Genomic DNA, 20,328 nt, shown 5'->3' on the forward strand with positions numbered 1-20,328 from the left:
TTCTTTGTGGTATAGTCTAGTAACTAAAGTACATGCATCAAATGGTTTGCCTGCTCCAGAGCAACAAACTAATCCCAACAACATTGGGCTATCTTAAGAAGGTTTACTGCTTCCCAAACAATATGCTGACAGCAACGGAATGACTTTAGCTTACAAAATCAGGCCGCCTTCTTAAAATATTGCCATCGGACTAAATATGCAAGGGCTTACACACCAAGATTTAATTCAAACTACATGCTAAATGACAAATTCCCTAAAAAAAACCTTGGACGACCATCCTAAGGAAAGCTAAATCAGACCCCACTGCCAAGCGCACGTTTGTAGTGGAGGCTTGTGGAATATATGATTGGTGGAGGCGTAAGCAGGCAATTTATTTTTGCATGTGAGCAAGCAAAAAGCGAAGCCCAACTTTTATGGCGGGGATAATTTTTCAAAAATGGGAGTCTTTTGGGCACGATTCAGCACCATTTCTGTGATAATTGTGCCAAAAAGCGTTATTTTAGGGATTTAAGTAAAACGCATTCAAGAAATCACGGACAATTTTTAAAATGAGTAGAATGGTAATTTCACCATATTTTTCCACCAGGTGCAGCCATTGGGACAATGTGTCAAGGCAGCAACCCTAGGAAGCGAGTGAACTGCAGGCCTCTGATGCAATTACTTCAGTCTCCCCACAGGGGCAGCAGCTTCCCGTTTGTCATGAGAGGGCTGCATAAATGCTTCGAATCAGTATTGCTCAAACAATCAAACATTGCAAGGGGATGGTTGGACAGGAACGTGCCTAGCCAATTAGCTCATATATAGGCACGGGGAGATTAAGTGATTTGCCCACAATCACAGGATGTTGAGTTGATGCAGAGACTGCAACTTGCTTTTTAAATATAGGATTATGTCCTGGATAAATGACTACTTTTCAGAAGCATCTTTCTTGATACGCCCCATTCCTGCCTTTTCCCTGTGTTGCAGGACAGCTAGATGACTTGCTGCACCGCGTTACTAATTTACAAATAGGCCCCCAAATTTCTTATAGTGTTGAGGCGGATATGAAAAAATGGTTTTGTTAGTTTGTTCCCTTTGGATCATTGAAATTGGTAATCTGCCACAACAGTGATATACCCTGATGCCATTGAATACAGTCAACCACTCAAGCTACAGCTAGCACCCGGCTCCAGCCCATTTGTGACCACTAACCTCTTCTGGCTCTTAGCCATAGGCACTTTGCATCTGGGAACTTGTAGTGCCCGATCCAAATTCGGACTGAAAGCTATAACATTTAAATAATATGTGAAGACAGGTTGAAGTGGTCACACTTGACCCTGGGCCACTCCGCAACAAGACTCTGTCCAAAGGGAAAAGTTGGACTTGAGGATTTACAACTTTACACTCTCTCACAATATGTGCCTGGGAGGCAATCTGTAGAATGTTTCTTCTTGAAAGGTTTAGGGTGTTAATACACAGAGGGGCTTGGGAAGAGAAACACTTTCATTCCAGTGCAAATAAGGAACATGTATACCACACAAAGCTCACAGCGGCCCTGTGACGGGCACGCATTGGATTAACTGGTTGTGACATCCCACAACTTGCAAGTGCCTGGGAGCCATCAATCATCTAAAGTTATTAGTCATAGGTCAGGCCTGGTTCGATAAAGAATGCTTGCCTTTCCTCCCCATAGCACGTCCAATGGCCTGTACTGCCTCAAACTCCGTCTCGCTGAACGTTAGATTTCACGGTTTACAGCACATTGCCTCATTTTCTTTCCCGACTAACAGGATTCGCTGGAGTTAAAAAAAAAAAAAAAAAAACCCACACACAAACACATGCAGTAATACAACAGGGCTGCTCTGACTGTAGGGTAATGTGATACAGTACACAGCTCACCGACACATACTGCTCCTTCTACTCTGTACAATGCCAGTGAAAATAAATGTGTGGAATAAGAGCGACACCAACAGAGTGAAAACATTTCAGTGTAGCATAGAGCCAGTTTTGCCTGGTAAACACTTAATCCACAACCATAGCTAAATACGCTCAAATGAATTGTGAAGTTATTTTACCCGTTAAATGTTTTTTTAACACCATGGCTGCGTGCCTGTGTCTCCAGACTCTGATTCTGATTCTGCCTTCAGGTTATTTCGGATGATCCTGGGGCCAAGGTCACACACGGAGATCAATCAGAACTCTACTACTGAAAATATCTGATCTCCATGACGCTCCCGCCTCGTATGCAATGCAGTTACTGCCTGGTGGCAATGCGCACAAAGAGGGAAGACAGTACGCGCAGAAATCAAATGGCCAATCACTTCATTACTAGTACCACACCCTTTCCCAACTTGTCACAGGGTGGTGGGCGCCCCACCCTGTGACGAGTTGGAAAAGGATGCAGTGACAATGCTCTCCACTCCGATACAGGGCTTGCATGAGAAACACCTGAGGTTCACTTTACCTCCACGTCACATAGGGGTGGAGACCGAGTCTTGATGCTCAGTCTCTGCCGAGCTGATGACATCACAGCCCTCAGGGCTGTGAGGTTGTCAGCCCCGCAAAGAAGGGCAAAGTGAAAGCCCCGTGAGTCACGTGACGTGACAGCTGCACACTTGATAGGATCAGCAAACAGGACAGTGACTGAGTGAAGCAGACACTGCCCCTTACAAGTGAGTATTATTTTAATTTAACAGATTTGCCTTGGATTGCTGTAAATGTAAAGGGGGCAGAGCCCCGACACCCTTTCACAGAAACAGCCGCTGAGAGTAAACAAACGCGCTGCATCCTTCATTCGGTGCGGACCGCCTGTGTGCATGGCCAGAATTGCTGATGCACCAGTGAAAGAGGCAGTCCGATCACACATCAGACAGTATGTTTCCGGGAAAAGAAGCATGCCTGAAGAGATAAGATGGTAAAATGGTGAATTTCTCAAATAAATAACTACTGCACTCACCAAGTCCTTGCTAGCTGTCCAAACACAGCATTTCTGGAATCCCAGCAGTGAAATGCCTGTGGTCTCGTGTGTACCAGTGTGGGAAGCATTATTTGCTGTTCTCGTGCAGCTCCTCTCACAGCCCCAAACCTCTTGACTTCAGTGCACCTGGCGAGGAATGAGAGCCCAAGTGGCCATGCCCCGGCTCCCAGCCCTTTTAAAGGCAGCCAACCGCCTCCCTGCCCAGAGTCAATTTCAGGAAATGTTACAGCATTAGCAGAGCAAAGAGATTTTGTAATTTCAATACCCTTCTGAGAGTACTCATTGTTTCACGATTTGGCGATAAGAGGTTGTGATTAGGAATTTCCATTCTGGGGTGGGAGGTGGATGGGATTAGCACACCCGCATCTTTGAACACTCAAATCCAAATAGTAATTGTTGAAACGATGCGTACACCGCCGACAGCCAGGTTACCTTACACCTTTCAATTTAAAGGACATTTAAAATAGATTATACGTTAGTAATACTTAAGCAATTTCAAAGGAATTAAAACCCTAATTTAGACCCTAATTCTATTCACCATTCTGTTTTACCTGTCACTTGCCCACAAAAGTGGGCAATATTATCATGTAGAGAAAGAAAAACAGTATAATACAGTTTAAATGTGTGGTTAAAAGTTAATGTTCAAGTTCCACATTTTATCTGGTAATAACCTACAGCCTGCTTTAAAAAAAAAGTCTAAATGCAGGCTGGTTTAAGTGGTTTTTTTTTTCACATTGTAGGTTTGCTGGGAAATTTCCTGACTTGAATGTTGAACAGGAAATTTGGAGCAGCAGAGAATGTTACAATTGTAGTCTAAGTGTGGCGTTCCTTCTAGAAGTCACGAACACAGGAAAAAGCTGTGCTTTAAAGAAATGTATGTAATCTGGGTGGGACATAATGGAAAAGCAGGAAGCGTTTTCTATTGTTCACATTGTATGGATGGTATGGATGTGTGACAAAATTATAAAACTAGACTTGCAGCGTGTGTAATTTGAGACTGACTTTCTTATAGCACGTCACTCTCCCAGCTGTATTAGTTTGAGCATATGCAATAAACCTGTTTGTACTCCTTTTGTTGCAGATGTGGTGATTAAACAATTTTCACTGCTTAAAGGATTTCCCCTCCCCCCCTCCATCATGGTAGAGCCAGCCAAGAGATCCCCTTTTCTCCGGCCTGCCGCTGGGGAGGTTCCCGTTCGGACAACTAATATAGTCGTGCCCAATTTGAGGAGGATGACAGACGCCCGTTGAGACAAATGATCTGTTTTTTGGACGACAGGGGTACCGATCTGGGGGACATAAGCGGCGGACAGATAAGGTAGGGAAAAAGGGCGATCGTCGAATCCCTGTGTATTGATCCACAACTGTTACAAACGGAGATGTGGATTTAGTTACTCCTGGCAGACCTTTGTTTAGGAATAGTGAGAGAAACGTGTATTTAGTAAAACTCGGCAGACTGTTTCTTTCCCTTGTGGCATTATTAGAGAAATAGGAATTGTATAAGAAGTTTATCCTGACAATTTGAATTAGGAAAACGTCAGAAAGAGAAAAAATGTTCACATTCTGTATACATGTTAAGCAAGTTAAAAAAAAAAAAAATATATATATATATATATATATATATATATATATATATATATATATATATATATATATATATATATATATATGATGAAATGACCCATAACAAGGAATATGTAGTCTGAAAAACACACATGGGTAAGGTATTCTAACTATTTGTGCGGGCAGTAAGATTTAGAACACGTTGCAGACACACAGTTAACATGCAGCATGTTCTAGATCTTTCTGCCCGCACAAAAAGTGTAAATACCTTGCCCAGGTGTTTGTCTATTATCAGTAGTACCAACAGTTTTTTTTAGTGTTAACTCCATTAGGACAGGAGCCTTTAAGAATAGTAAAATTCCGGGCTGCAATTGAACAACAGCGGCCTCAGCGCGGTGCCAGTTGCCGAGTCAGCGCTTTCGGTTTCGATTTTGGCCTTCAGGAGATCGGCTGGCGTGCGTGCTCAAGGTGGCGAGGTGCCTCCTGGGCCTCTGCCCGAGGCTTGCTTCCATCTGCTACTGGTGGGCCCGACGCCTCCGACCCCCACATCGGCAGTTTGTGGTCCTTTTGCTGGCGCCCGCACACCTTTTGATCGGAGGTCCCATTGAGAGACTGCGCTCGCATGGCGGGCAAAGGGGGTCCGGAGGGGCGCAAGACCAAGGCTTCTCTGCGCGGGGGAGCGGTCCAGAGCAACAACATGGACCGCTACACCCAGGGCAGGGGGCCCCCTGGCGCTACTGGCCTCTCCCCGGATGCTGCGGGGGGAGGCACGACCGTCTCTGCGGAACTTTCCCTGCAGGACATTATGGGCGCCATCGAGGGCATCAGGGAAACCATCGCGACGCAATATGAGGCCCTGGCCCGTAAGATCGACACTGTAGCAATCGATGTCACCCTGATTCGGGCCGACCTCTCCAAAACCAACGAGAAGGTCCAGGCCCTTGATACACGGACCTCCACCCTGGGTGCGGAGGTGTCGGATCTGCGGGCCGCGCTTGGGGACATTAGAGTGGTCAACGACCATATGGCCCGGCGGCTTGAGGACTTCGAGGGACGGGCCCGACGCAACAACATCCGCATCATTGGTGTACCGGAGTCCTCAGACGGCCGCCCGGTGGACCTCGTGGTCGAGGAACTTATCCTGCAACAGCTGTCCCCGGCTGGCCTAAGTAAATTCTTCGCCGTGGAGCGGGCCCATCGAGTTCCGGGCGGCCGGCCGCGGCCAGGGGCCCCCCCCGAGGCCTATTGTGGCTAAACTGTTCCACTACAGGGACCGCGACGCTATTCTGCAGGCTTCACGGACCCGTGGCCCGGTCCGCTACGAGAACTCGACTATCAATTTTTATCCGGACTTCACGCAACTGGTCCAGAAACAGCGGATGGGATTCCAAGGGGTGAAGCGCCGTCTCCGCGAGCTGGGCCTGAAGTATTCGATGATCTACCCGGCGAAACTCCGAGTGGAGCATGGAGAGCGGACAGCCTTTTTTGACTCTCCTGTGGCCGCAAGTGACTGGCTGGACTCGCTGCCGGACGGGGGTGGCCGGCCCGGGCCCTCTGGGGGCACCGCAGGTGACGGGTCCCCTTAGACTGACATTTGGTCCTTGCTTTTGCGGTTTTGCACTGTACAGTTGGGTCTTACTTCTTTTGCATACTGTGTTTTACCAGGACCCGTGAGGGGCGCGGGCGGGTTCGGGTCCCTTTCCTCCTCCGGGGTCTTTTTGTAGAATGGGGTTAGGGGGGCGACAGGCACACTGCAAGTTGGGGGGGGGTCATTGGCCCGCAGGGGTGCAGGGTGGGGGGAGTTGGACTTGGGGTGGGGTTGGGGGGGAAGGGGGGTTGTTTTGTTGTGTGTTTTGTTTACAGGGCGAGGTATTGATTTTTGTCCATATTTGGAAACCGTGCTGCGGGCTGGGGGCCTCTTGATCTATTGGAGGGGATGGGGGGAGACGGGTTGAGGCTTATGTCATGGAACGTCAATGGGTTGGGGGATCGTATTAAGCGGGGTGTTGTACTGCAATATTTGCGTCGTGTGACTCCTGATGTGGTGTTTCTCCAGGAGACGCACTTGGTCGGCAATGTCTGCCATGCGATGAACAGGGGGGGGATACCGCCTCGTAGCCCATTCTGGTTTCACAACGGGCTCCAGGGGGGTGGGCATTCTCCTGCGAACCTCCCTTCCGGTGGAGATCACGAGGATAGTCTCGGATGACAGAGGGCGCTATGTGTGTTTGCTTGGGAGGTGGGAGGGGCAGCCCCTTGCCCTGGTTTCAGTCTACGTCCCCCCGGGTCTCCAGAACTCCACCTTTACTGACTTGGGTCGAATGCTGCTTGACCTTCCGGACGGCCTCCTGCTCATGGGCGGGGACTTTAACTCTGTGGTTTCGGGTGAACTGGATCGTCACCCACCGAGGACCCTCCCCGCTGCCCAGTCATGGCTGGGTGGGATGTTGGAGACCTTCGGCTTGGTGGATAGTTGGAGACTAATGCATCCGACCCAGTGTCAGTTCACCTTTCATTCGGGGGCGCATGGGAGTCTCTCTAGGCTGGACTACTTCCTTATGCCCGCGGCGCAGACTGGTCGGATTCGAGAGGTCAGACACTTGGCGCGTGGTATCTCCGACCATTCTCCGCTGTGGCTTCTCTTTGACACCGGGTCGCGGTCTGCAGGGCGGATAGCTCCTATTAACCCTTGGTACCTGCGGGACCCTGCGACTCGTGACAGCCTGGTTAGGGCCATGGACCAATACTTCAGTGAAAACGAGGGGTCGGTGTCGTCTGCGTTGTCCCTTTGGGAAGCCTTTAAAACTGTGATACGCGGACACGCCCTCGCCCAGATAGTGGTGGCCAAGAAGGTTAGGAGTGAGGCGGTGGTGAAGCTGGAGACTGACATCTCGGGGTTGGAGTCGGCCCTGGAGGCGAATGTTACTCAGGACGGGCTACATGCCCTTAGCCTGAAACAGTTCGAATATAGGTCCCTGGTCACTGACGCGGCCAAAACTATGTATAGGGAGCAGCAGGGCCGACTGTATGACGCGGGGGACAAGGCGGGAAAGTTGATCGCGTGGCTGGACAAAAAGGAGAGAGTGAATCGTGTGGTCCCCGAGTTGCGTGCTGCTGACGGTGTGTGTGTGACTGAGCCGGATGAGATTGTGGAATGTTTCGCTGACCACCTCCGGGCGGTGTACTCCCCGGTGACTGACAGGGATGAGGATGACTCTCGCCTCCTACTGAGAGATATTGCTCTGCCCGGCCTGTCCGTTGAGGACCGGGAGCGGCTGGACGCTCCCTTGTCGTCGGATGAAATAGCGACCGCGATCCGTTCCCTTCGCTCGGGCAAGGCTATGGGTCCTAACGGTCTGCCCATTGAACTATACAAATTGCGTCCTGATAAGCTTGCGCCCTTCCTCAGCCGCATGTTCCGCGACTCTCTCGCGGCGGGTTCCCTTCCGGCCGACCAGCGCTTGGCCACTATAGTCGTTATCCCCAAGGAGGGCAAGCCGCGAGACCGCTGTACTTCTTACCGGCCCATTTCACTGCTCAATGCGGAGCCCAAAATCCTGGCGAAAGTCCTGGCCAATCGATTGTTGAGTGTCGTGTGCGACCTTATTCATCCGGACCAATGCGGCTTTATCCCGCACCGCAACACCGCTCTTAACTTGCGGCGTCTTCACGGTGCCCTTGCCAGGGCGGAGTTCCTCTCCGAACCGGCCGTGCTGGTTTCTTTGGATGCCACGATGGCCTTTGATACTATTGAGTGGCCATTCCTCTGGGCCGTCTTGGATAAATTCGGCTTTGGAGAGGGATTTACTGGCTGGGTGAGGCTCCTTTACACGGGACCCATGGCTCAAGTGGTGGTGAATGGGCGGGTCTCTCGGCCCTTTGCCCTTGGCAGGGGCACGAGGCAGGGGTGCCCGTTGTCCCCGTTGCTTTTTGCTCTCGCCCTGGAGCCACTCGCTGCCTGGCTCCGTTGGGAGCCCTCGCTCAGAGGGATCCGGTGGGGCCCGGGCTTCGAAGATCGGGTCTCGCTGTATGCGGACGACATTCTCCTGTATCTCACCTCACCGCGGCAGTCACTCAACGTCCTCTTTGACGTTCTGACCTCCTTTGGGAACAATTCGGGTCTCACGATCAATTGGTCTAAATCCTGCGTTTATCCCATCTCTGGTGGACCTCCTCTCCTGCCGCCTCGGCTCCCGATTCAGATATCTCTGAGCGGCTTTAAGTACCTGGGGATATACGTTTCGCTGGACCCGGTGGCTCGCTATGAGCAGAATCTCCTGCGTCCACTTCGGCGGCTGCGGGAGGACACGGCCCGGTGGTGCAGGCTCCCCCTGTCCCCGCTGGGTCGGGCCGCGCTGTTTAAAATGATGTCCCTTCCCAGGTTCCTCTATGCACTCCAGAACTCCTTCGATGTTATCCCAGTGGCCTACTTTCGGGAGGTGGAGAGCCTGCAGAGGAGACTGGTGTGGGACGGGCGGGCGCGTATTGCTCTTGCCAAGCTCACTCTCCCCTGGTATGACGGGGGCATCGCGCTTCCTGACATTCGCAGGTACTATTGGGCCTCGCAGCTATCTGCCATTAACCACGCCACGTATGCGCCCGGCTTGAATCCGGCGTATGAGATGGACAAGTTCCTGCTTCCCGGCGGGAACTACAACAGGGCACTTTATTCCCGCCTGGCTGGCCGGACCCTTACGGGTCCTACTAAGATTGCGGTGCGGACCTGGAGGGCTGCCACTGCGGCCATGGGCTGGAGTGAGCGATTAACATGTGCTACTCCCTTGTTTGCCTCCGACCGCCTGGGCAGCTTGTGGACCACGAAGGGGTTTGACCAGTGGGACACGATTGGTATCAGCAAAGTGGGAGACCTGTGGCATAAGGGCGCGGTAAAGACTTTCGCGGTGCTCCAGGCCGAATACGAGCTGACCGACAGGGAGTTCTTCCGCTACGCCCAGGTTCGACACGCCCTGCTCTCGGTCTTCGGGGAGGGGACCAAGATCCCTGTTTCCTCGCCCCTCGAGGACCGTATACTTGACGGACATGTCCCTGATAGTACTATTTCTTTAATTTATAAAAAATTAATTAATCACCGGGCGGACCTTTTTGTGCGCCTTCGGGAGGCTTGGACTGGGGATGGGGTGGAATTGGACGACGAAGATTGGCAGTCTGCACTGTCGTCCCCCAGGGAGGTTGCCATTCCGGCTCGCCTCCGGTTGGTACAGCTCAAGATTCTCCACCGGGTGTATGTGACGGGTCCGCGCTTGGTCTCGATGGGATTCTCCGGCGACGGGCTCTGTAAGCGAGGCTGTGGGCTCAGCGCCACCTTTCTTCATATCCTTTGGGAGTGCCGCGAGGTGGCGGACTACTGGCGCCGGGTCCACACGGTTATGGGACAGGTCACCGGGGTCGTGCTGCTGCCGGAGGTGCGTCGCTGTGTCCTGAATGTGTGGGAGCCCAATGACTACAGCGCGGCCCAGACTCGGTGGGCGGCCCTAGGGAACATGATTGCCAAGAGGGACATAGCGCAACTTTGGGGCGCTCAACGGCCGCCCACCGTGTCAGTATGGAAGGAGAATATGGACTGGTGTATGTTTAGGGAGAAGACTGTGTATGTGGCCCGTGGCAAGCCGGGGGCATGGGGTAGAATTTGGGGGCAATGGAATGCGTATCGCGGAGGCATCTGTACGCCCCCCCTGGTAGATACTGACATCGCCATGTCCCCCTGACCCTTGATGGCTCCTGGCGCCTTTTGGAACAACTACATATGGACGTTCATCTTCCTTGACCCCCTCCCCCCCCCCCCTCCGTCCCCGGCCTCCCGGTACTCCTCTCTTTAGCGGTTTGCTCTATTGTCCTGACTGGAGTTTCCCGGGGGGAGCCTGACCCGCACTGGTTTCCCTCATAACTCGCCTTATGCTGTGTAGTGTTTGTTTTTTTTTTTTGTTTTTGTGATTGTTGGACTTACGCTTCCTGTTCCTCGAGCACTATCTGGAGCCACTGCAGGGCGGTGCCCTGGGAACTGATTGTAGCCTTGATAAGTGTAGATTTCCTTCTGTACCTAGCGGCCGGCCCGGGTGGTTGTAGGCCCGTACTTGTAACCGAATTATTGCTTAATAAAACTTTTTCAAAAAAAAAAAAAAAGAATAGTAAAATTCAGGTCTACTAGGATACCAGGTAGATTTATTCCGTGTAGTATAGATCCATCCGGTTTCAGTGTAGGTGTGTCGTGTGAAACTCTTGTAAGTATCCCACAACTTGTTTAAGGATAACTGAAGAAAAGGCTAAACAAAAGGCATAGTCTGTGTTATAGTCCACAATTTTTCCTCACTAACAGGAATAGTTTCTGGTAGATTAAAAGAAAAATTGTGAGTTCATACCTTTAAGAAATCTTCCCCGGGGAGGCAGGGAGAGAAAGTGACTCCTTTAGGCCATTTGATTTCCACATTTCCAGGAGACTGATAGAATAAAAATACATTGTCAGGAATGGGCAGAAGGTACAAAACTCCCCTGGTTCCATGGCCACCAGATGGCTCTTTTGATAATACTGTGATAGCCCATGTAATGTATCTTATGAGCATATAAAGAAGATGAAAGAACAAAAAGATTAGCATCATTAGACATGTGGAAGATATTCAGTCAGGATTCCCAAGTAGAACCCACAGCACCACCCCAACATATTCTGAGATAATTAAAGGGCCTTTATGCCGTCAGGGTATGTATCAATCATTGTCAGTGGAAGACAAGGAATCCACTCCCTCAATAGACTCAGTGGACACGGATGTTCCAGCTTTAGGCTACAAAGATCCGATATTAATACCCCTGACTGACAAACAAAGTTACACCAAAGGTTGAGGACTTATTAAAAACGGAGGAGGTTGGTCTTGCTAAAACAACTTATAAAGAATCTCTTAAACCAGAGACAGTATAGGAGGTAAGTGTCCCTAACAGGAGACATTTCAGAAAAGTTAAGACAATAATGGAAAATTGATATAACAAAGACAAAAGACATTAGAATGGGCTAGCAAGATTCTTCGAAACTCAAGCGAGGGAAATGGATATTATACTAGTACCCCACAGGTGAAGTCTGACTTGGGGGCACGATAAAAAATAAATCAGGAAGAGGATAAGGGATATCATGACATGACCATCAGTGTTAAAAAAAAGGGATTAAGCCTTATTGCTGAGAACTGTTCAAATATATGTAAATCTATATTATTTAAACTAGATGAAAAGCCAGATGTAAGGGATATAGGATATGATATAGAAATCAAGAAGGTGACAGGGAAGGATGAGATAGATGAGAAAGAAAAATTCAGTGGGGAATGAAATTAGAAGGGTTCTTGACCATAAACGCATGGAATTGTGACAAGAGGCTGAGAACAGAAATGCTGAAATAAATAGAAGATTAGAGAACAAACAAGAGGAGAGCAGGTGTTTCCCAATAGTATAACAAGGTCTGGCTGTACATTTCGAGCAGAGGGTATGACAGAGTTAGGACAAAGTTCCCCTCCAGCTGAAGTAAGACCCTTCATGTACGAAATATGCAGGGAACAGGTCACTGTTTCCTTTCTCTGTATAAATCTTGACACCCAATGAAATAGCAGTGAAGGGAGAAAACAGTTGGCATAATATTATCCCATTTACTAATCACCTTGCAGGGTGGACAGAAGTATGGTGCCACAGATGTGTGGCCAAGAGCAGGATCCTCTGACCCTGAATTGATAAATATGGCTAATTTATGTATTTTTCAAAGCTATGGGGGATCCAGAGTGAGATGATTATTACATGCAACAAAGTGTGTGTGGGGAAGAAATATGCTTTAAGGTCTGAGACACCTTATGAGGGACATGGTGACAGGAATGCCACCGTAATGCAGTTGCAACTAGTGTACAAGACACAGGGAGCACAGCCTGTCTATGTTCCATGGCAACACATGGCTAAAGAAAATCTAAAAAAGGAAATGGATAAAAGCATTTGAAAATGCAACAGCTGGGATACCTTTAGCTCTTGAGGATGTAAAGAGCCTGCTGATCTCCATAGTAGGGGATGAGGTGTACAGTATAATGAGAAGTGCAGGGATACAAGCAGTAACTATTACTAAAGGTAAACATGATGGGTCTGCTTTTGGAGTAGTGCGCTCTAGGGTGTGGACTGAATTAAGGAATAGGTACCCAGACTGACCAGATATTGGGGCACTGATGACAAACTGCCTCCAGGACAGTCCTGTGCAGACTACAAAACAATGATGAAGAAAAAGTGGGAAGTAGATGTAGGGCCTGTAGACATGGGATGTAGTTGTAGATTATTCTACATGGTTTTAAAACCGGGGCTACCAGGAGACATACAAGACCATTTAGATCAGGTTGTGGCCTTAGATGTAAAATCCTGGGTAGAAACGCAAGCACGTTATACATTTTTGTAGGAAAAAGGAAGAAAAGGAGAGGAAAAACAGAGACCAAAGTGACAGAGCCCAAGCCAAACTGGTGAAAAAAAAAATACAGAACAATGAGAAGGAAAAGACAGGAAAAGAAAATCAGTGCAAGTTCCTGTTGCAAACATGGAGCAAGGAAGGGGTCAAAGAGAGGGGAGACAGATGCAAGGAAGAAAACATTTTAAATGCCATTACTGCAGTAACATTGGACATTTTGTTGCTGAATTCAGCTTTAAGAAGAGTGATGAAGTGCAGGGAGTGATAAGAATAGGGAGAGGAAGGGGAAGACAACATGTGGTCCTTATCAGTATGTCCCCTATCCTCAACAAATAACTTCACTACCACATGTTTATATGCTACAACAGCAATTTGCTAATGTACCTGTTCAAGGAGCACCAGCATCTGTTGCACAAACATGAGGCCAGCATCAGGTGCAGACGACTGCAATTGTGAGCACAGGGAGCCAAGGACAAGGGGGAGTAATTCTTCAAGGCGGAAACCCCTTTTATCATACAGCCTGATGGGACGCACCAGGGAATCCCATTGTTCTGTCGTAGCTTTGGCTCTAGATCCAGAGAAAGAACCAATGGTAGAAATGATTTTAATGGGAAGGAGGTATACTTTCTTGGTTGATACATGGGCAACAAAATCTTGCCTCTCAGAAGGAAATGTCCCATTGTCCTCTGCCACCATGAATACGCAGGGCATCTCTGGTGAAGTACAGCGCATTCCAAACACAACACATGTGCCCATGGAGGTGGCAGGAGTGCGAACGCAGGAGCGTCTCCTTTATTCTCCAAATTCATTATCGGGTCTAAATTAAACATGACAATAAGGTTTTCCTCTGATGGGTCCATGACATGCGAAATACCGGAGTTAATAAAATGTGGGATACATCTGCTAAGAATACCAGAGGAAAATGTGGTTGGAAAGGGCAGAGCCAGTGCATTATAAATTATTAACAGATGCAGTGCTTACGGTTCTGAAAACCGAGGAAATACATTTAGGGAGATGTATGGAATTGCCACCTAGACTAATTTTCAGGAGGCAAGCTGGTGGTGATGAACTGGGACAGGTGAATACCCTTTACCCTGAATGCATGAAAATATCAAGTAAGTGGGGTGCTCTGGTGGCATCAGATAATGGTGGAGGAATTTGGAAGGTCCTGATTTTTCTTATGCCTGGTCTGAGACCACGGGACACTTCTGACTAAAATCTTTTCAGATGATCACAACCAGTAATGAAATAGTTTACACACACACACACACACACACACACACACACACACACACACACACTCCACCCTTGTTAGTGTGCATTTACCGTGCACAGACCGCGTTACCAGTTGTGCCATCCACCTCCCATGAAATTGAAGCACTTCCAGAGGTCCTGCCTTGTCTCAGGACATCAGCTCCAGATGAGTTAGGACTGATAATATCTGCAGAACCACTTAAGATCATGCTGTAGCCAGGTGCACAATTACCACGTGTAAAACAATATCCACTGTCCAAAGAAGCAAAAGAAGGTATTAGAGGGACAATACAAAGACTGACGGATCAGGGAGTCCTGTATTCCTGTCCATCACCTTGAAACACCGCAATTTATCCTGTTAAAAAAAAAAAAAAACCTACATGAAATACTTGGAGGATGGTTCAGGATTTGTGCCCCCTTAATGCCATAGTATTAGCCGAGTACCTTATACTGCCAGACCCATCCGTGATATTGACTAATATACAAAATGACAGCAAATGGTTTTCTGTAGTGGATCTAAAGAATTGTTAGCATATCTTTACATCCCGACTGCCTTCAATTGTGATGGTGAACAAATCCAGTACTCTAGCTTCCCACAAGGCTAGAGAGTCACCATCTGTGTTTAACTGGAAATTTAACAAATCACCTCTCAATACTCTATTAGACAGTACAGTCTTGAAATATGTAGATGATTTACTATTATGTAGTACAACAATCTGAATGCGTTTTGCACACTGCAAATCTCTTAACGCTACATGCTACTTAGGGATACAAAGTGGACTGGAAAAAGTTAGTTTGTGCAAAAGGAAATGCTGTATTTGGGCCAAGAGTGGTCTGCAGCAGGCAAAAAGATAGCAGGTTCTAAAATACAAAATATAAGTTATCAGCCTCAGCCCAAGACAGTAAAAGACATGCAGAAATTTCTAGGACTTTGTAATTTTGTACATCAGTGGGTATTTGATTATGGAACCATCATACAACCACTATTATATGCAATGAAGAAAGCTAAAACTGACAACACAGGCATACACGTTGGAGTGCTGACAGGGTAAGTGCATTTCAGACATTGAAAGAAGCAATTGCTTCAGCCCCAGTGCAAGAAAATCTAAACAGATTTTTTTTCTGTTTTCTGCTGCCACAGAGGATTCCATGATATCAGTCCTTACTCAAAAATACCCGATGGGTCACAAGCCTGTCGCCTATTTTAGTGGACTATTAGATCCAGTAATAAAGGGTCACTTCCCTTGTAAGCGAGCGCTTGCAGCAGCTTTTACAGTAGAAAAGAGTAGTACTATTACAGCAGGATGCACTTTAACACTGTATGTTGAGCACTCTCCATTTGCTGCTCTGCAGAGAAATACAAGTACACTGACCACTCAAAGAGCGACAGGTTATGAAGTAATACGGTCAAACCCTTTTATCTGCATTGAGCAAGTATACTCGGTCAATCCTAGAGCCCACTGATCACTACTAGAATGTAAAATTGGAGGAGGACCAATCAGCTGGCACATGAGGACCCCCTTGTCTGATGGCCGACAACCGTTTATTGATCGTTCCTTATGGATAGACAAGGAGACAGCCAAAAGACACACAGGTGCAGCTGTTGTTGAGGCTATTGGTACGTCTACTGATTATACCTTACACACATTGCACCTTTTACCCTTGCCATCCCAAGACTCAGCCCAAGTGGCTAAATAAAAAGCATGGATAACACCCCTACAGATTTGTCAGGGTCAGCCAATAACGATATACACTGATTCAGCATATGTAGCTTCCACAGTTCACTCGGGGTTGAAGAGATGGAAACGGCGAGGATTTCTAAAATCTGATAGGACACTAGTAGCACACCAACATCTTTTAGCTGACCTTATTGCTGCATTACAAAGACCATGTCAAGTAGCAGTGGTTAAGTGCCAGGCACACATTTGGTGTCTAAGGGAAATGAAGCTGCTGATACAGCAGCAAAGCAACTATGCAATTAAAATTTGCAGTATGTACACTTTAGATGCAGATGAAGTTCAGATAAAACACTATGAGAACATTTTTTACAGAGGAATTATTAGACATTCAAAATGCAGCAGCACAACTTGAGAAAGATCTCTGGAAATCAAGGGCGGGAGTGACTGGAGTTCCAGATCTCCTTTGTAGATCAGCAACTTGAGGTAAAGTTAGAATGCCCCAGTAACTACTTATGACAGCCCTTCGACAACCTTTTACCTACACACAATTCTAAAAGAGTAATGATGGATTAATTAAATAAAAGCTGGTTTATCCCTAAGCTAGGACCACTAATTGATGTATTCCTAGCTTCATGTCGTATGTTAGCACTACTCTTAATAAGAGGTCACCAAAAATGCCTTCATCCTCCAGTCCAAGACAATTAGGTCCTTTCAGAGAGTTACACATAGACTTTGTAGATAGGATGCAAAAATGTAACGGATATAGGTACTGGTTAGTAGTGGTGTGTCCATTTTCCTGATGGACTGAAGCAGGACCCTGCTCCAGGTGCGATGCTGATCAGGCAGCCAAATTCTTGATGAGGTCACACCGAGGTGGGGGGGTTCCGGCGGCAATACGCAGTGATAATGGCAAACACTTTGCGAACACAGTATTTCAGCAAAGTACTAAACTATTAGGAGTGGAACACCAGTTTACCTTGGTTTACCACCCAGAGAGTAATGGAATTGAGAGGATGAATGGCTTATTGAAAAGCAAAGCGTCAGAAGGTGCAAGACACTGAAAAAGAATTGGCTTTACTGCTTTCCCCTTGCTCTCTATGCATTGAGAAATGTCCCTTCAAAGGATCGTTTGACCCCTCATCAAGTCGTAACAGGTAGGCATTCTAATTTTTCCTTTAAACAAAATCAAATGATTTGTTCTGATACTAAGTCTGCATCAGAAAGTGTTTGGCGAGCAAGATGGCGGCCGTGACCTTGGCCGAGTGAGACAGCGTTCTGCTCCGCTCCGCTGGACCCTAACGTATCCTGAACCAAGGCTCATCAATACTTGCCTGACTTCTCGTTTATCCTGATCGGCGCTTGAACGGCGTCTCAACTGTGGCTCTCTTCTTCTGGGCTCGGAGGCTCCTCTCATTTTTTTTTTTTCCCCCTCGACGCGGAGGATGCCGCCGAAAGCCCTTTCCAAAGCCGCGACCGCTGCTTTGAAGTCTCGCGGCTCCGCTCGCGATGCACGGGATGCTGACTGGCGACCCAGTAAGGCTCCAAAAGACAAGACGGTGGACACAGTACGCAAGGCTCTCGGCCCCAAGATACCTCTCCAGTACACAGCAAAAATCCACAGAGTGACTGTCGAGAGGACCAGTTACAGCCCGACCTCTGCGAAACCCCAGGTAGCACTGGAGGGGATTCCTTACACATCCCCGAAGAACTTTCATTGGTAACAATCTATCGTACCATAATGATTCATTGAGAAGCCACTAGACAAGAAAATATCCGTACTCAAGGGGTTTGTCGCAAAATGCAAAATTCTTTGCGCCGTGTCATCAAGTCCTCCGTTGAAACTGTCGCAAGGGTCACAGAAGCCGAGGAACGAATCTCAGCCCTAGAAGACGCTGTTACAACACAGAAAGACTTAGTTACGGAGGTCAAAGAACAACGTCAGGATATCTTATGGAAACTCTCTGACCTCGAGAATAGAGCAAGAAGGAACAACCTACGCGTTTTGGGGATCGAGGAGAATAAGGAGGGTAATGACACTCAAAAATTCATAGTCGAACTTTTTACAGATGCTTTCCCAGAGCTCACCCAATGGGACTGGAATCTTCAGATACAACGAGCACATAGATTCCCATTCACCAGGAAAAAACAATCCCCTTCTAGTACTAATAATCAATATCCTAGAGCGATTCTGGTTTGTTTCAATAACTTTCTCGCCCGAGAATCCATATTCGATCTAGCCAGACCTAATAAAAAGCGGTCTGCCAAGGGCTGCCAATTCTTTGTCCATCCGGACCTTTGTGCAGAGACAGTTGATCGTCGCTGGCACTTACGTCATCTAATTTCTATGTTCCAGGTGAAGGGGGCCCAGGTATTTTTGCTCTTTCCGGCAAAACTGAAAGTCATCTTTAAGGGTCAGACAAGGTATTTTTTGTCAGAAATATCGGCTAAAGAATTCCTTGATACAATTTAGTGGAATCCTTCAAGGTCTTGTTTTCTCTTTATTACTTACTGGCAATTGTTGAGCAGGTTACATTCTATCTAGCTTTCTTAGGTTCTAGGGGATGACCCAATTCGCAGAGACTAATTCTTTTTTTTCCTTACTAAAAATCATTAAGGATCATCCCCCTTTTCTTTTTGCAAGAAGAAATTGTTGGTCCAGCGGAGTGTGGGGTGATGTTTACTCAACCATCATAAGGACCCTGGTCTTGTGCTCCGAATGGGGGGGGGGGGGGGGGGGGGGGAGGGGTGTGGGGGGGGGCAACGGGTGGGGGGGCGGGTCCTTCACAGGGGGTGCTGGGTTGTAGAGTGGGTTCACTGGGTGGTGTTGTGGTGGTGGGTGGAAGAGGTGACCAAAATCATTGTAACAAATTTCAGAAGGATCATTTCAAAAGTATTCAAGTTGCTGTCTATTTGGTTATTTTTCAAGGTCAATAGCAGGAATATATTTTCTACAATTCTTAAATTGTTTGTCCATTTTCATTACAATCAATGGCTGGTCCCAGACTGACGTGCGCAACCTGGAATATCTGCGGTCTGAATGACCCTAAGCAGCGCAGGATTTTTCATAAGATGCTACAGTTGATGCAATTGGACTTAATTTGTCTGCAGGAAACCCATATCCCCTGGAGTAGCCGCTCCCATCTTAGATTCGAGCTATGATCTAGTGGCTTCCACCCGACAAACTTCTACTATCAGGGGTGTTGCTATCATTCTAAAAGTCGGGATTGGGCGGGTTAAAAGGATAAAACAGGAGAATTCAGGAAGATGGCCAATTGTAGAATTGTTGGTTAACAACTCCCCGCTTTCTGTATGCTCGAAATACGCATCTAATTTAGATGACCCGCAGGTCCTGATGGATCTAAATTTAGAATTAGCTACATGGCCGCACCCACTGATCTTTTGTGGGGATTTTAATATCAATATTCCCAGTCAGCTAGATATTAAAAAGCATAGTGCTTATATCGGGCGGAAGCCCCAAGTCTATAAGGCGCTTTGTACTTTACTTTTTGAACACGGGCTCGTAGATCTATGGCATGTCAATCATCCAACACATGATGGGTTTACTTTTTATTCAATACCTCACCAAAAGTTGGTCCGCATCAATTTTGTTTTTATGTCCCCTGAAGTTCTTGGATCTATTAAGATCCAAACCAATCCTCGGACCATATCTGATCACAATCCTATTATTTTTAGTTTTTCATGGGATCGCTCTGTTAATCAAATTAGATCATGGACTTTTGATAGGAAGCTTCTGTTGGATAAACTATATCAAGAACAGATGTCACTTTGGATCCCAGAGTTCTTCGAAATTAACAGCCCCACTTCACCAGTTAGAATAGTCTGGGATACCTTCAAAGCTGCCTTACGCGGCGAAACTAAAAGAATTGCATCCCATCGCTGGTTAACTGAGCAACAGTCCCTTAAAAAACGTAGTAGCACTCAACAGGCTGAGTTGGATTTAAGTACCAATATTCGTAGGGGTGAGGATGTAACAATTAGTCAGAAAGCGGTTGCCTTAGCTAAAGCTAACCTTCTGGATCCTCTATACGAGGACATAGCAGCCAAATATTTTCAATTTCGATCCTCAATGTATGAGGTGGGGGAAGCTGCCGGAAAGGTCCTAGCTAAACGTTTGCAACAAAGGGCCATCACAAGTCAAATTCTTAGGGTTAACGACCACTTTGGTATAACTCAGGATTCACCTAGAGTTGTCCTAAATATTTTTGCCGATTTTTATTCGAATTTATATTCCGAGGAGTTAAACATAGTTGAGCAGCAACAAACCTCTTTACCGTGATTTTTTTAATCCCTCGATACCCAGAAGGTTACTACCGATCAGAACCTAACTCTTGCAGAACCCATTAGCTGGGAAGAAGTTGCGGCTGCTATAAAATCTCTTTCCAATGGTAAAGCAGCCGGCCCTGATCTTATTCACCTTGAATTTTATA

The 20,328-nt window shown here is 47.3% G+C and overlaps 1 protein-coding gene across 3 annotated transcripts in view; it reads right to left on the reverse strand.

Moving 5' to 3' along the window:
• LOC146829240 (sodium- and chloride-dependent neutral and basic amino acid transporter B(0+)-like) overlaps nucleotides 1–20,328 on the reverse strand; it is a 190,977-nt gene that overhangs the window by 127,503 nt on the left and 43,146 nt on the right. The window contains exon 1 of one of the 3 annotated variants that reach the window (XM_085607868.1): nucleotides 13,332–13,382. The exons of the other annotated variants lie outside the window; for them this stretch is intronic. Coding sequence (XP_085463994.1) covers nucleotides 13,332–13,367 — 36 coding nt within the window. The 5' untranslated portion in view covers nucleotides 13,368–13,382. Of the gene's footprint in view, nucleotides 1–13,331; nucleotides 13,383–20,328 lie in introns of those variants that run through there. 3 annotated transcript variants of the gene reach the window in all.

The sequence above is a fragment of the Triturus cristatus genome, chromosome 5_2 (genome assembly GCF_964204655.1).
Source record: "Triturus cristatus chromosome 5_2, aTriCri1.1, whole genome shotgun sequence".
Taxonomy (NCBI): domain Eukaryota; kingdom Metazoa; phylum Chordata; class Amphibia; order Caudata; family Salamandridae; genus Triturus; species Triturus cristatus.